The 14,227-nt window shown below is 33.4% G+C and overlaps 1 protein-coding gene across 5 annotated transcripts in view; it reads left to right on the top strand.

Moving 5' to 3' along the window:
• dac (dachshund family transcription factor) overlaps positions 1-14,227 on the top strand; it is a 1,230,461-nt gene that overhangs the window by 1,115,367 nt on the left and 100,867 nt on the right. For all 5 annotated transcript variants that reach the window (XM_069819054.1, XM_069819052.1, XM_069819050.1 and 2 more), the window contains exon 9: positions 11,681-11,827. In XM_069819054.1, coding sequence (XP_069675155.1) covers positions 11,681-11,827 — 147 coding nt within the window. The remainder of the gene's footprint in view (positions 1-11,680; positions 11,828-14,227) is intronic.

Below are 14,227 nucleotides of genomic sequence, written 5' to 3'. Positions count from 1 at the left end.
GTTAAAAGTAAATTAGTGTTACTTGGTTGAGTATTCAATTTAAGCCGATAGTTACAAATAAGATTCTTTGCTTCTTTTGTAGCCGGTGACGTGGTTGCGTCTCTGCAGAGATTTCAGGCCTCTTTAAACAGATTGTTGCTGAACTTAAACGCTCCGTGGAGCAACGTTCTATGTCGCAGTTCTTGTTCGTATTCGAGTGATATTCTGCAAAAAAGAGTAACTCACACAATACTATAAATGAAGCAAACATTGTTACTTTTCAATCTCAATAAACTAATCTACCATTTCCCACTATTTTTTTGTACGTCTTTATGAAATTAGTTCATTTCTTCATATAAAAGTTTGTTGAAAGCAAAATGAATTCAACAAAATTATATTGTTTCGGTTCTCTACTTTGTACTTTAGTTTATTGCTGTATCACACATTTGTCATCTTACAGAATATTTTGTCTATACTGGAAAGAATATTGTAGATGGGACGTAGGCAAAATATAATCAGTTACAAAATTTTTGACCGCTAATGCAATTTTCATTGTAGGGAGTTGCAATTTTCTATGCGCATTATAAGTGGTGTGGTCTATATGCTGAATTTCTTTCGTCAATTTTTCAAAATATACGGTAATTTAATGCACTTAATAATTCAGATACATATAATAATATTTACATTTATTTTAATTAAATCAGAAAATATAAGTAATGTGATATTCTACTTGATCAGTACTACCTGATTTTTTAAATAAGTTAGGACACCTAAACATCTTTGCTTTCAGCAATAGAAGAGTGCAATCCAAAACTCGCTCTGTCCATTTGGTCATTTTTATGATTTATATATATATATATATATATATATATATATATATATATATATACATGAATTTTTTAGACTTCTATCATTATATTTTAAGCTTATTTTCTTCCAAAACAACACCAATCTTTGTCTAAAAGTTTATGTTATTGTGTATGTCACTTGAAAACTCGTTCAGTCCATAGACCGGCGGACAGAAAACTATCCCAGTACTTTCATAAAAATGGACTTACCGCGTTTTGGTATCACACTGTTCAATTAAAGATCCATAGAGGCAATAAATTTCTAACGAATGAGGTAATGATGATTCTGATATTGATCGTGTTGAAATAATGCTTACGCTTTTCTATTTCCTGCCTTTCCTGATTGTCTCCTCATATGATCCATATAGACCTAGCTTAATGTCGTCTATCATCTGATATCTTCTTCTGCCCAGAACTCTTGTCCCGTTCACCATTCCTTCCAGTGTATCCTTCAGTAGGTAGTTTCTTCTCAGCCAGTGACCCAACCAATTCCTTTTCCTCTTGCTGATATGTTTTTGCATCATTCTTTCTTCACCCACTCTTTCCAACACAGCTTCATTTCTTATTCTGTCTGTCCACTTCGCACGTTCCATTCTTCTCCATACACACATTCCAAATGCTTATATTCGCTTCTCTTCACTTTGTATTAATGTCCATGTTTCTGCCCTGTATAATGCCACACTCCATACAAAGGATTTCTCTAGTCTCTTCCTTTGTTATTTTTCCAGAGGTCCGCAGAAGATGCTCTTTTTTCTATTAAAAGCTTCCTTAACCATTGCTATTCTCCTTTTGACTTCCTGGCAGCAGCTCATGTTACTGCTTATAGTACATCCCAAGTATTTTAAGCTTCCCACTTGCTCTACTGCCTCATTTAGAATTCGCAAGTTAATCTTCTGTATTTTTCTTCCTTTGACCATGCTCTTCGTCTTATTTACATTTATCTTCATCCCATACTACTCACAGCTGTCATTTAGCTCCAGTTAGCATATCCTTTAGTATCATCTCCTCTTCTGCTAACAACGCCGTATCGTCAGCAAATCTTATGCACTTTATTCTTCTTCCTCCTACTATCATTCCTCCCATCTTCTGAAAACAGTACTAATGCTTGAAAGCGTATTATTTATCTTACAATATCAAAAAATAACACCATAGCATTACATTCATTAGCACACTGTTAGGGCTGAAATGTCAATAGGAATATTCCCTAAAGAGAAGTACAATATTTTGAATTGTTTGTGAAGTAAATTTGCCTATAACTGGTTAGGAAATGCTTTTAAAATTAAACTTCTATCACATAATACGTGAAACAATACGAAGGGCAATAAAAGTAACATGTAAAGTTGTACAGCTTATGCTGTATAAGGTAATGACTTATGACAGTACCTACTCTCCCATATGTTTGCGTGTCTTTGATATCGTCACAAAGATATATTAGTCCAATTCTAGCAGTGAGAACGTAGCTATTATGGGATAGTCATAAAGTTGTGTGTATGCACGATATATACATAAGGCCTAATGGTATTATAAAGAGTTGATGATATTTTTGGATAGAAGTAAAAAAAAAAAATTATGCAAACACACTAACTGGAGAAACTTAGATCGACCTAGAAAAATAGTGCTTTGATGTCAAAATAGAGCCAGAAGCCTATTTACAAATATTGGACGGTGTAGGTAGAAGACTATGTGATTAAACACATAGGCCTAATGATCCGAATTAACTGTGGGTAAAACATAGGCCTTTCTTTCTAGAAACAAACTGCTTGTATTAGCCCCAGTCTTCGTCGGTAATTACAAAATTGGATTAACTTACGTTTATATGACTAACTTTCAAGTAAATTATATACTCCCTCCGTTCCTAAATATGGTATAGTAACAAAGAAAACAAGTTTGATTATTGCGCATGCGCGCACGAAGTATTTCACGGTGTGGTATTCTGTTCAGTAGTGAAGGGACTATCAGACAGTGCAGTTGTGAAAGTTTCTAGTCTTCTGTAGTGCATCAAACTATAATATTTAAATAGTTCATTATGAACAGAAATAAAATGGCACCTGTTGTGATGTTCTTGTTGCAGAAAATGGAACACCAACCCAGTCAATTTTGAATAGGACATCTAAGGCACAATAATCGTATAAAAACGGATTGTAATTTATTGCAGTTTTTATGTTAATTTGCCTCTCTCAAAACAATGTTTGTTTTTTTCTTTTATTAATTTGATATCACATAGAATGAAATGTATTTATTTATTAGCTTTTCTTAAGTTAATTTATCATACAAATAAGTATCTAGAAGATGCATTAAAATTGCATTATATTACTGAGAACTTTAACAAATGTATACCGTATTTTGGAACGGAATAAATGAAATCTTTCCATGCCATATTTGGGACAGAGGGAGTATTTTTTAATGAAATACATGTCATCAACATCCGTATGATAAGTCAGTTATCAGGTTTCGCCCAGAAACAACCCCAGTCTTCTTCGTGGGCGCCCATCATCTCGACATCTTTTTGGTTTGAGGAGCATTAATCTAGTGGTTATAATTTCTGTATGGTAATTATTTTGTTAACAGTGAAGTTTACATATTTCAGTTTAACTGTTTAGATCAGTACATTTTTTTTCTGATAGGTCTGTTTATATTACTATCAAACATAACTCAGGAATTGCATTTCTGCGGGTTTCGTCATTTATTTTCCAGTTCCCAGTTCCATACATTATGACAGAGAAAGCAATTGTTTTATAAAATTTAAGTGTTTTGTATTTTCTGATCCTATCCCTTATGGACGTTTGTAAGGTAGGCCTGCCACATTTTGTGACATCTCAAATAGGTTATAAAATATATACGAGGGAGAGTCAAAAACTAACCTTAATAATTATTTTATTAATTGAATATGTACAATAAGACTACAAACACTTCATCACGTTTAACATAGTATAACAGGAACACTTGCATTGAACGTAGTGAGGACTATGTTGAAAAGTGATAAAGTGTTTGTAGTCTTATTGTACATGTTCAATTAATGAAACAATTATTAAGGTTGATTTTTTACTCTCCCTCGTATTTAATAATTGTATCATTTATACTAATCTTTGAGCTTAATGCTTGTTACCGCAGAAAACCGCACTTGTTTCACTAAGTGGTATTTAGGATAAGATAAATTATAAACCTTTTATTGTTTCATCCAGTACGTAAGGACCCCTTTCTAAAATAAGTTTGTGATTTTCTTAGATTACCTGGTTTACAGTAAATAGTAATGCATTTAAATTCAAACCACGTTGCTTAAATTATATTATTAGGTGTTTTTGCCAGTCCCATAAATTGTTGAGAAGTAACATTTCAGAAACACAATATAGAATGAAGTAATCTTAAGAAAAATAAAATGAAATTAGTCATGTAGTAGGTCTATGATACGAATTGTTAAAAATACAACTCATATTCTGCAAAGTTATGAGTTTGTCCATGTTATTTATTATACGCCCCTTAATTCTGGATTCTAACGGAAATAATAGACTAATTTATAAAATGAAAAATTTCATTTAACATTAATATAATTTAAAAAAGAACCTTGCTGCATACTCACTTCTTCATATATTGCTATAAAAGTAAACACTTTAAATTAACAAAAAGTAATAACAATTAAATGCAGGAAACAAATTGTAAAAGGGAGGTGAAAGAATGCCCGACGACCTATTTTGAAATTAATAATCAGTATTGTCATAGAAAAGAGAATCATAATTTTCCAAATTCTGCAAAGCCAAATAAACTATAAACGCCTAATCCTAGATGATACATAAAGAAAAAAATATAAACATAATGAAAACTGTTCTAAAAAAATCAGAATTGAAAAGTTTTGGAATATTTATAGGTCATGTAATACTAAGTGAGTTACTTCGTAACAATACATTTTATTCTGTGTTTAGGTAACGTTCATCAAATTCCTAACAAAGGTCTCGTTTAACAATGTGAATAACCCAGAGTCACTATTATTCATTTATTTCTCCTTGTCTGAAAAGGTAATTAAGTGAAATTAGAAGCAAAATGACCTGCAATTCTCGTCAATTATTCCGCAAGCCCTAATGTGTATAAATAAACAATTGATTGTTGTGTAGGCAACGATCGTCTTTTTTTTTTTTTTGCGTTAATCAAATTTTCTTCGATCTGCTGCCACAGATATTCTAATTGAAGTTTTTCATGTACTTTGTTTGCATCTGAGTTTTTAATTGTCTGCTGTTTTTGTGACTGTTTTTACCCACGCTTTGGGTTCCTGACTAGAAAATTGTCTAAAACTCTCAGAGATTAGTACACGTACGTAGGCTTAATGGAAGAAGTTTGTAATTAAGAAGAGAAAATGGCTTCCTTTGAACCGCTAGTAGAAATGTCTTGAGTGATTAGTTGTCTAGAGAAGTTTAGGCTTATCGGTTGATATGGTATTGGTAATTATTATACAGACAGACAGACAGTATGATTACTAAACATATTAACGGCCTCTTTTGTCCTGTGAAATGATGTTCTTGGGCACGGCGTGTCCGGACTACACGGTTATTGGATGTTGGTGAGGTGGAGGTGCCCCCCGCTGATGTGAACTGTAAGGGGGGCTTGCGCCGCCCAGTGGGGGGTTCTAGGAATATACTCAACAAATATCGGCTCTCTCGCCCTGAGCAATAAAAGACTACAAGAAATTACAATTCTATAAAGCACTTTATGTACGTGGCGGATTGTTCTTAAAACTTCAACTAGATAGAAATGTTGATCACAACACTTTCACTTGCTGACGGACCAGTAAATGACAGCTAACACCCGAAGATGAACTTAATAATGTAACTTAGATGTATAGCATGGAAACACACACCAAGAAAGAAAAAATATGTCAGAGAAATTAAATAATTATCTACCCTAGATATTAATTTTCTTATGAATTATAATAACATTTCTAATTTCATAAAACGTATGACGTAATAGACATTAATTTATTATTTAATTTTCGTATTTCTTTTCTTTTTTATTATTATTTTATTACATTCCATTTTGATAAATTCTTCCTTAAGTTTTTCCATATTAACCATTTGTACTAAATGAGTTGCTTTCACTATATTCCATATTCCAATGTATTTTACTTTCTTTTTTACTATTATGCTATTATTTTCATGTTGTTTAGTGTCGATTTTATTATGCTATTATTATTATTATTATTTTTTTTTTTTTTGTAATATGTTAGTATTCTGTTCTTTAACTTTTTGTTAAATTTTAACTGCTTGTATACTTTGTGACCTGGTAGAGTGTAAGAGAAGACCCTATGGCCTTAATTCTGCAAAGAATTCATGACATTATTATTGTTAATTACTGGTAGCAATGATTTATATTTGGCGTAAGCCTATACGAACAAAAAAAAAAGCCCGAATTTCTGTCAACAATTATATTTGTAATCTTCCCCCACCTCGGAAAAAAAGGACTGTACAAGGCGCAGGAAGATATAGCTGAATATGTGATGTCAGAGCCTCAATTATAGAGTGATAAATGAAATGTGCATACCTGATTTTGTCCGTTTCGGCTAACTTTTATAGATCATTGCAGAATATTTACATCATGTAGAGATAAATTCCAATTAGATGAAATGTAATTAGGAAACCATTCTTTCATTCATTAGTTCATTTATTTGTTTATTTATTTACTTGTTTATTTAGTTACTTATTTATTTATTTGTTTACTTATTTATTCTGCCTTCTCTTTCACTCGGCCAGAAACAATATGTAAATACTGTAATGTAAAGCATAATAAATACGAATTACAATAAATTAAAGGTAAAGAAAATCATCAAATGAATATTAAAATAGGTAGGGCTAATTAAACATCTCTCTACCGACATTGTAATTAGATAAGAAAACAGAACAATTATATATATATATATATATATATATATATATATACTATTACAAAATAAAATAGATTCGAAAGTAAATATGAATTAACTAACTCTCGAATGAACATTTGGGTTAAGCAAGATATTGATAAGCGAAATAATAATTGTGTAAGTGTACAAATTAAAAATAGACGGTAATATTGAGTATTTATATCTATAACACTAAAGGAATATTAGAAATCCGGTAAACGACATTTAACATAGCAGGTAGTCTTTAGCTACTATAGGAGATACAGACACGTGAAATTATCGTAATCAATAAATTATTTAGAGATCTAGTAATGAAATAGTAATATGCGTTACAAGAGCGGTATGTTGAAGTTTTCATGTTCGAGGAAAAGATTGAAAAAGCGAAACGTAGTTGAGCTTTTTTAATTTCCGAGAATTGAAAGAAAACATACCGCTCGTGTATCGTACATTATTTTGTGCGAAGATCGTTTATTACATATCTGAAAGATGAATTTCTAATTAGTTGCAATGAAATCTCCATCTTGGTTTCTGTTCAATGACGGCAAATTTGTAAAACAAAAATATCTATCTTCAACATTGTTGCTTTAAAATGTTTTCTGTGTTTACTATACTCCAGCAGGCCGTGATATACGTCTGTCTTTTTTTCCCCCAGTCTATGGAATCTTGTTCATTTTTTCACGGCTTCCTTAATGTTACTTGCATCACGAATGCAGTAACTTTAGTGGAGTTGTAGAGTTTACTTAATTTTTGCAAATATTTAAAAACAATAATTAACTCTGCAATTAGGTGAAATTGCAGTGGTAAGTTTCCAATTTATAATTATTACTATATTGAACGTCTCTAAAAATAATATGTTAAAAGCCTAAAGCAGTAAAATCAATATGTCACTTAAGCGGTAAGAAGAGGGAAATTGTTATGTGTGTTAGGTTGGGAATACTGAATGTAGAATTTTAGACTTTCCGCGGATTGGTTTTGTGCGGAAACCAAGCAAATACACACGATCTCGCGCAAAACTAAATTCTGGGCTTCAGATATTCCTAGAGATTGCATTTTCAGGGCAATATTGTAAGATCTCAAGATTCTTCGCCGGTCAATATTGACAAGTCCATTTTCTGACCATTCTTCTTCAGGTTTAAAATCCATTGACAAAATGCTTCTAATTATGGAATCTAAAAACAGAATATGGCGATCAGTTGAAAAAATAAAAGAAAGTCAGTTGAGATAGATTATACATACATGAAGGAGAATTGAAAATATCTTGGCACTGTCAGGAAATATGAAAGGGAGATACAGAAAGACGTATGAAGCGATAGATGTCGGAACAGGCTATTTAGCCTAAACTATGGAGTGAAAAAGAAGAAGAAGAAGGTATAAATCTAATCTCTTGTAATAGTTTACTATCCGTTACCATTTCTTCTCCCTCACAATCTTCCAAGAAACATGGGTAAGGAATGTTGGCAACAAAGGGTCTTTTATCTTCTCACACTTGAGAGAAGTATTGAATCAACCACTAGAGTTATTAAAGTGTGAAATACTACCTATTAGCTTCTCATTTCCGATTGTATATGGGGCAAAAGAAGAATGTTTATGGCACCAGCAGACAGGAGAAGACAAGCAAAAGAGGAAGAAACAGTGATTGAAAACCGCAATCGACTCTTTATCGCGGCTGTAAATCCATAGTGTAGAGATTGTTATACTGTAGGTGTATACTGCAAGCTGCAATATCTCCCCCCCCCCCCACAAGTTACACACGAAAAGATTTCTGGTTATTCCGACCGCCGTTACTATGGCTGCAGTCTAGTTAAGGCGACCGCCATTCATCTTGCTTGCATACACGCTTCGTACACCTTTTGTTTCCTCTCCTCGTCTTCGCACAGCAAATATTTACCGCCGATCCAACCAAGAAGAAAACGGTATCCACAGTAGGGGGGCACCCCGTCCCCCGCCCCCACCCAAATAACTTTCTTTCCGACAAAGAGCTTACATCGAAATTATTGGTTTCTGACCCCACAACATCTAACCTCTTCTCTTTTCTTTTCCGACCAGTTTCCCATCTTGCTGTGGTTCTCCTTTAACGAGAGCGGAAGAAAAAAATAAATTGTGATGTGGAATGGGGAGGGGGAGAGCGGAGGAGGAGGGAAATTAGTGTGTAGTACTTGAATGAGACAAATTTCTGTGGTTGTGCATTGTTTCGACTCGCTATTGTTGGCGTTAATGGGATTGTCGGCTTGGTCTAATTACATCAGTGGTCAAGCTAAGAGTACCCTCACGTCCATTAAGGAAAATCTCTTTCTTGTTTTCTTTGGTGCGCCGTTTCTTAACTGATGAAGTTATTTGTCATAGTGCATGGCTTCATGTGGCGACCTGCCTACAGTAAAAAAAAAAAAAAAAAAAAGATTCGGTGCCACTAAGATGACACAAACATTCAAATTCTCAATGTGCATTTACATAGTTATCAACAGCAGCAAATATTTAGCCTTCCAGCTTGTTATGAATATGTCAAAGTAGCTTTACAACAACAATTCAATAATGCGATGTTGCTTAATTATTACAATAATAAAGGTAAAAAAGGTAAAGGTATCCCCGTAACATGCCTTGTTGGGGGCCATGGAGGTAGAGCCCCATGCTTTCCATGACCTCGGCACTAGAAAGAGGTAGTGTGGTCGGCACCACGCTCTGACCAACTTTTACCCCCGGGAAAGACCCGGTACTCAATTTTATAGAAGGCGGAGTGAACCTCGGGGCCGTTCTGAAAGTCTGGCAACGAGAAAAAATCCTGTCACCACCTGGGATCGAACCCCCGGACCTTCCAGTCTGTAGCCAGCTGCTCTACCAACTGAGCTACCCGGCCGACCAATAATATAATAATAATAATAATTTTACTATAGAATTTTCTACAGTGCTGTAACTTCCCTCAACTGTAATACATAAAAATTATCACGTTGTTTATTTAATTTTCTTGTCCATTATTCGCTGCCTAATGTATCTGGGATCTTGTAGTTCTTTCAGTACCACATTTCTTTTCACTCGGTACATCCAACTTTCATTAGATCTTCCTTTCCTATTCCTTCCTTCTAAGTCCCTATAGCATGATTTCCTTTAGTATTCTTCCATCTTCTGATCATTTATCTAGATATCACATTAAATTTTATTGGAGGATTTCAATGCTAGAGTAGGACGGGAGGATATTTTTAAACCGACTATTGGATAAGAGAGCCTACACATAACTAGTAATGATAATGGAGTTGCGTTAGTCAATTTTGCTACATCAAAAAGTTTAATTGTCAAAAGTACAACGTTCCCCCATAAGGTTATAAATAAATATGCTTGGAACCTTCAGAGAGGCCGAGACGTAGATGGACAGGTGGGATATGATGGTAGAGACTGGATTGATCTTGCTCAGTATAAGGACCAATAGCGGACTTATATGAGGGTGGCAATGAACCTCTGGTTCTCTAAAAGCTATGACTAATTCCATCTTCTTACTTTTAACATGCCTTTACCACTGTAATTTATTTTCATTTATAATTTCTACTATATCTTCCTTTGTATTCATTATCTGTCTTATCATTGTATTCCTTAGATAATGATGATGATAATAATAATAATAATAATAATAATAATAATAATAATAATATAGACACCGGTGTAGCTCAGTCGGCTGAGGCACTTGTCTGCCGAAGTGATCCCAAGATGAAGGTAGCATTCCCTTGCTGAACCGCAATTTCAATGCGTTGGCGAAGGAAATTGATACATCTAGGATCGCCGGTACGGGACAGTAGGCGTGTACCAATTTGGGTCAGTAGATCTTTAGGGCCGTATTCATAGACATTCTTAGCGCGGGCTTCCGGTGGATGATCAGCGAACTAACGTTTTTCGTATTCATAAACCAGTGTTAGCGATATGATATGATCTGAATCCTGTACAAGTAACCAATCGATAACCGGGGCTAGTTTAGCACGCTTGTAGCGCGGGCTAGCGAAATGTCTACGAATAGCACCCTTAGCGTCTCTACACCACGGACCAAAGGTCTCAACTGCAAAAGCGACGAAGATGTAATTCGATGTTAAATGTTCATATTTACGTCGTTTAGCATGGTAAGCGGATTCAGCAGCAGATCCAGCACAACTGAGAGAAGATTTTAAATGTAAAATTCCAGATGAGAGATGTTTTGGACCAAGGAATTAATATCAAGTTATCAAACTATCTAATTTCAAAACTGTTACCTCTAATGACACCAAATTTTGTACATATGACAGTATTGTAGACCTGTTTATGTAGTTTAAATTTCACAAATTTTGGATGAAAATTGTGAAAGTTTTAAAAATCATGTGACTCCATAAGGGAAAACGAAATTGGATTTTCGGTGAACACTTTGAGTTATTATTATTATTATTTTTTTTTTACTTTTCCAATAAATTATTTGGTTTCCTCTTTAAAATGACTGTATTGTAGGTCCAGTAATAGAGAGTGATTGCGGATTGAAAACTGGAACACATCTAATCCGCCATGACATGAACAAAGGTTGATGAAATAAATAAATAAATAAATAAATAAATAAATAAATAAATAAATAAATAAATAAATAAATAAATAAGACTATATTGAATCCATTTTAATTTCTCAATTCTGTGAGCAGAATTATATAGTTTTAATTTTTTCAATTTTTTAGTCTTTGATTTTTCCTCTTTTAAAAAATGTATATGGCATACGATTATATTGAATTATACCCATGTTAACTTTTCGTTGTTTTGAGGAGGTGGCGTAGTGTATGTGTATGTGGTATTTTGACGCTTATCTTGAGTATTATAGCTGTACACAGACGACTTATCTTCATCATCACTGATATCAACAAATTCTGTTTCAACTGAAAACATATTTAGAAGAGAAACGGCAGAAAGCCGCTGTCCATCTTACACATGGTATAATTGAATTTAAAGCTGATGATTTCATTTTCTTTCTGTTGCAGTGCTTTACCAGAAGCGGCTGAAGAAGGAGCGCAAGGCCCGCAGGCGGCTCCAGGACCAACTGGAGCTGGAGATGAAGAGGCGCTCGCAGCTGGAAGAAGCTCTCAAGGCCAGTGGCGCCTCCTCGGACGCCCTGCGTATGCTCAATGGTGAGTTTCAGAAGGCCTTGAATCCTACTGTCCCACCTTTCAATATCTGGCAACAGAGAGTATAAAAATTAGTTGCAGGTCAAGATAAAATTACTTGAACCCGGTGTTGGTTTGTCAATAATGTTTAAGTGGTTCGTTGTATTAATGTAAGGATTTTAGAGTGACGTTAAGTAGAACTATGGCATATACTCAACTTAAGGGGAGAGGATGGTATTTTTTGAAACTTTTTTCCTATATGGTGTAAATTATTTTTTTTTGTATATAGAGAGCTCATCGCTGTGGCAACCCAACCAAATAAAAATATTTTTAAAAAAATATATATATTTGGGGCCCAAATTTGAAAAAAATATACCCAATGCAGGATTGTACTAAAACCGATATATCTAAACCGTTTTTAAAGATAGATTCACACCGTTTTTTGCAATGTATTTGCAAAAGCATGTTCTACAAACTCTCTGTAACAGAATTTTGATATTATTCCCTACGTGTGTAAAATAAACAATTAAAATTTAATAACAATTTTCTGATTTCCTTTCTTGCAAACAAAAGGACGTATTTTTTAAATGAACTCAATTAACAAAATTCTGTTACAGAGAAAAATTTCCTAATAGTCTAAAGATTGTGTGTTATCAATTTCATGCATGTATCTTTAATAATCCAGAAATTATATCCATTTTTGTCTGGCAATGTAGCAAAAAAAAAAAAATGAAGTTACTGGAAACCGATAAAAGCGGGCGTGTGATTTAAACATCCATAGCGCAGGAAGTTTAAAAATGGCGACTCAACATCCGATAAGGGCACAAATACCCACAAAATATTATGCTATGCATTCCACACATATCAGAGAGTATTTTAAAGAATTATTTTTTTTACTCACTTTTCACCAAAAAATACCATCCTCTCCCCTTAAAGTAAAAAAAAAAATTGAATTTTTGATTGCTAATATTAAAGATGAATTTTAATAATTTTTATTTCTGGTAGATATCTAGTTTCTGCCACTTTTCAAACGTAAAATTGGTAAGATCTAATCTAGAACTTAATTGGAAGTCTAACATAAAATGAGTTTTATGTCAGTGATGCTTTTAGATATTTCATCTTAACAAATGTGGTTCGTAGTGTCAATTTTTGTCAATTTCTGTTGTGGTGCTAACTAGAATCCTGCAAAACTTTAAACAAGGAAGATCAGAAATTAAAATTTTACGTTATATTCTAATTTCAAAGATTTGTAGAATTTCTCACTTACATAATCTAGTTTTTAATGAATCATAAGAACGAGACAATGTATCAAAGTTTGGCATCTGTTTATTTTGTAAAAGTAGCAGAGTTCAGGGAGTGTTTGAAAAATTTCACTTACAAAATATAACTTTGACACAAAAAAGTATACAATTTAAAATTATATAAAAATTCATTAAAAAATATTTTTATGTCTAACACGTCTGCTATGAAATAGATATTCATGTTCAGGAATGTTTGTGGCAGAAGAAGATATCAGATGATAGTCCACATTAAGATATATGCAGTGAAAGACCTGCCCTTGGGCGGAACTCTATGAATGAAGGAATAATATTGTAACAAATGTTAGTAACCTTCGTTACTTTAAAGTATTTCAAAGAAATTGTTTCCTAGTATTAGACTGACCAAAGAAAAATATTCTAGAGTAACCAAGATTTTCAAGAATTGTAGACTGTTAATTTTTAAATATGCCATTCTTCTATTTAACCTCACAATTAAGCGTGTTTCATATTATTATTAATGGTGAAACTTTATGTAAGTAGCTGATAGATCATGCCAATTTTCGCTTACGTAGGCTATATATAGATGTATTTTTATTTCGATCTAAGAAGAATTCTGTTTTTCTTTTTGTTAATTTTTTGCCATCATGAGCTCTCACGAAAATTGGATCAAGTGGTCAATTTAAGCAAACAAAATAATGTCATTTGTCAACCGCTTCAGAGTTCTTACATGTTTATCGTCCCTCTTGGCAGGTAATTCGAAATATGTATCGATTTTTGTGTTAATTTGTTGTTGTAAGTTGCATTCGAATATGCTTGGGTTTATTAATTTTGTCGAGAGGGAATGTGACTTCTGTTGAATTTTATAAATTATTAAGATGTTCTGATGTTTCTGTGAAGTAAACGTCAGCTGCTGTAATTACTATTAGAACACGCCTGAATTTTTTATGTTCATCTATTTGCTTCTGGTAGAGATTTATATATAATGGAAACCTATGTACGACCTCGAGTAATATTTTGAGATGACTGGACAGAGTTTCCTTCTTACCTTAGAGGAGAGAAACACATTGTAAACTTTAACGATCCTATACTTAATATAATACATTTTTGTGGGTGTGAGCTATCCCAGAAGAATAGTAAACTATGATTCCATCTATACTAGTGTATA

This window comes from Periplaneta americana, chromosome 2 (assembly GCF_040183065.1).
Source record: "Periplaneta americana isolate PAMFEO1 chromosome 2, P.americana_PAMFEO1_priV1, whole genome shotgun sequence".
NCBI lineage: Eukaryota > Metazoa > Arthropoda > Insecta > Blattodea > Blattidae > Periplaneta > Periplaneta americana.
Note: the sequence above shows the minus strand (reverse complement) of the source record. Positions and strands in the feature narration are given on the sequence as shown.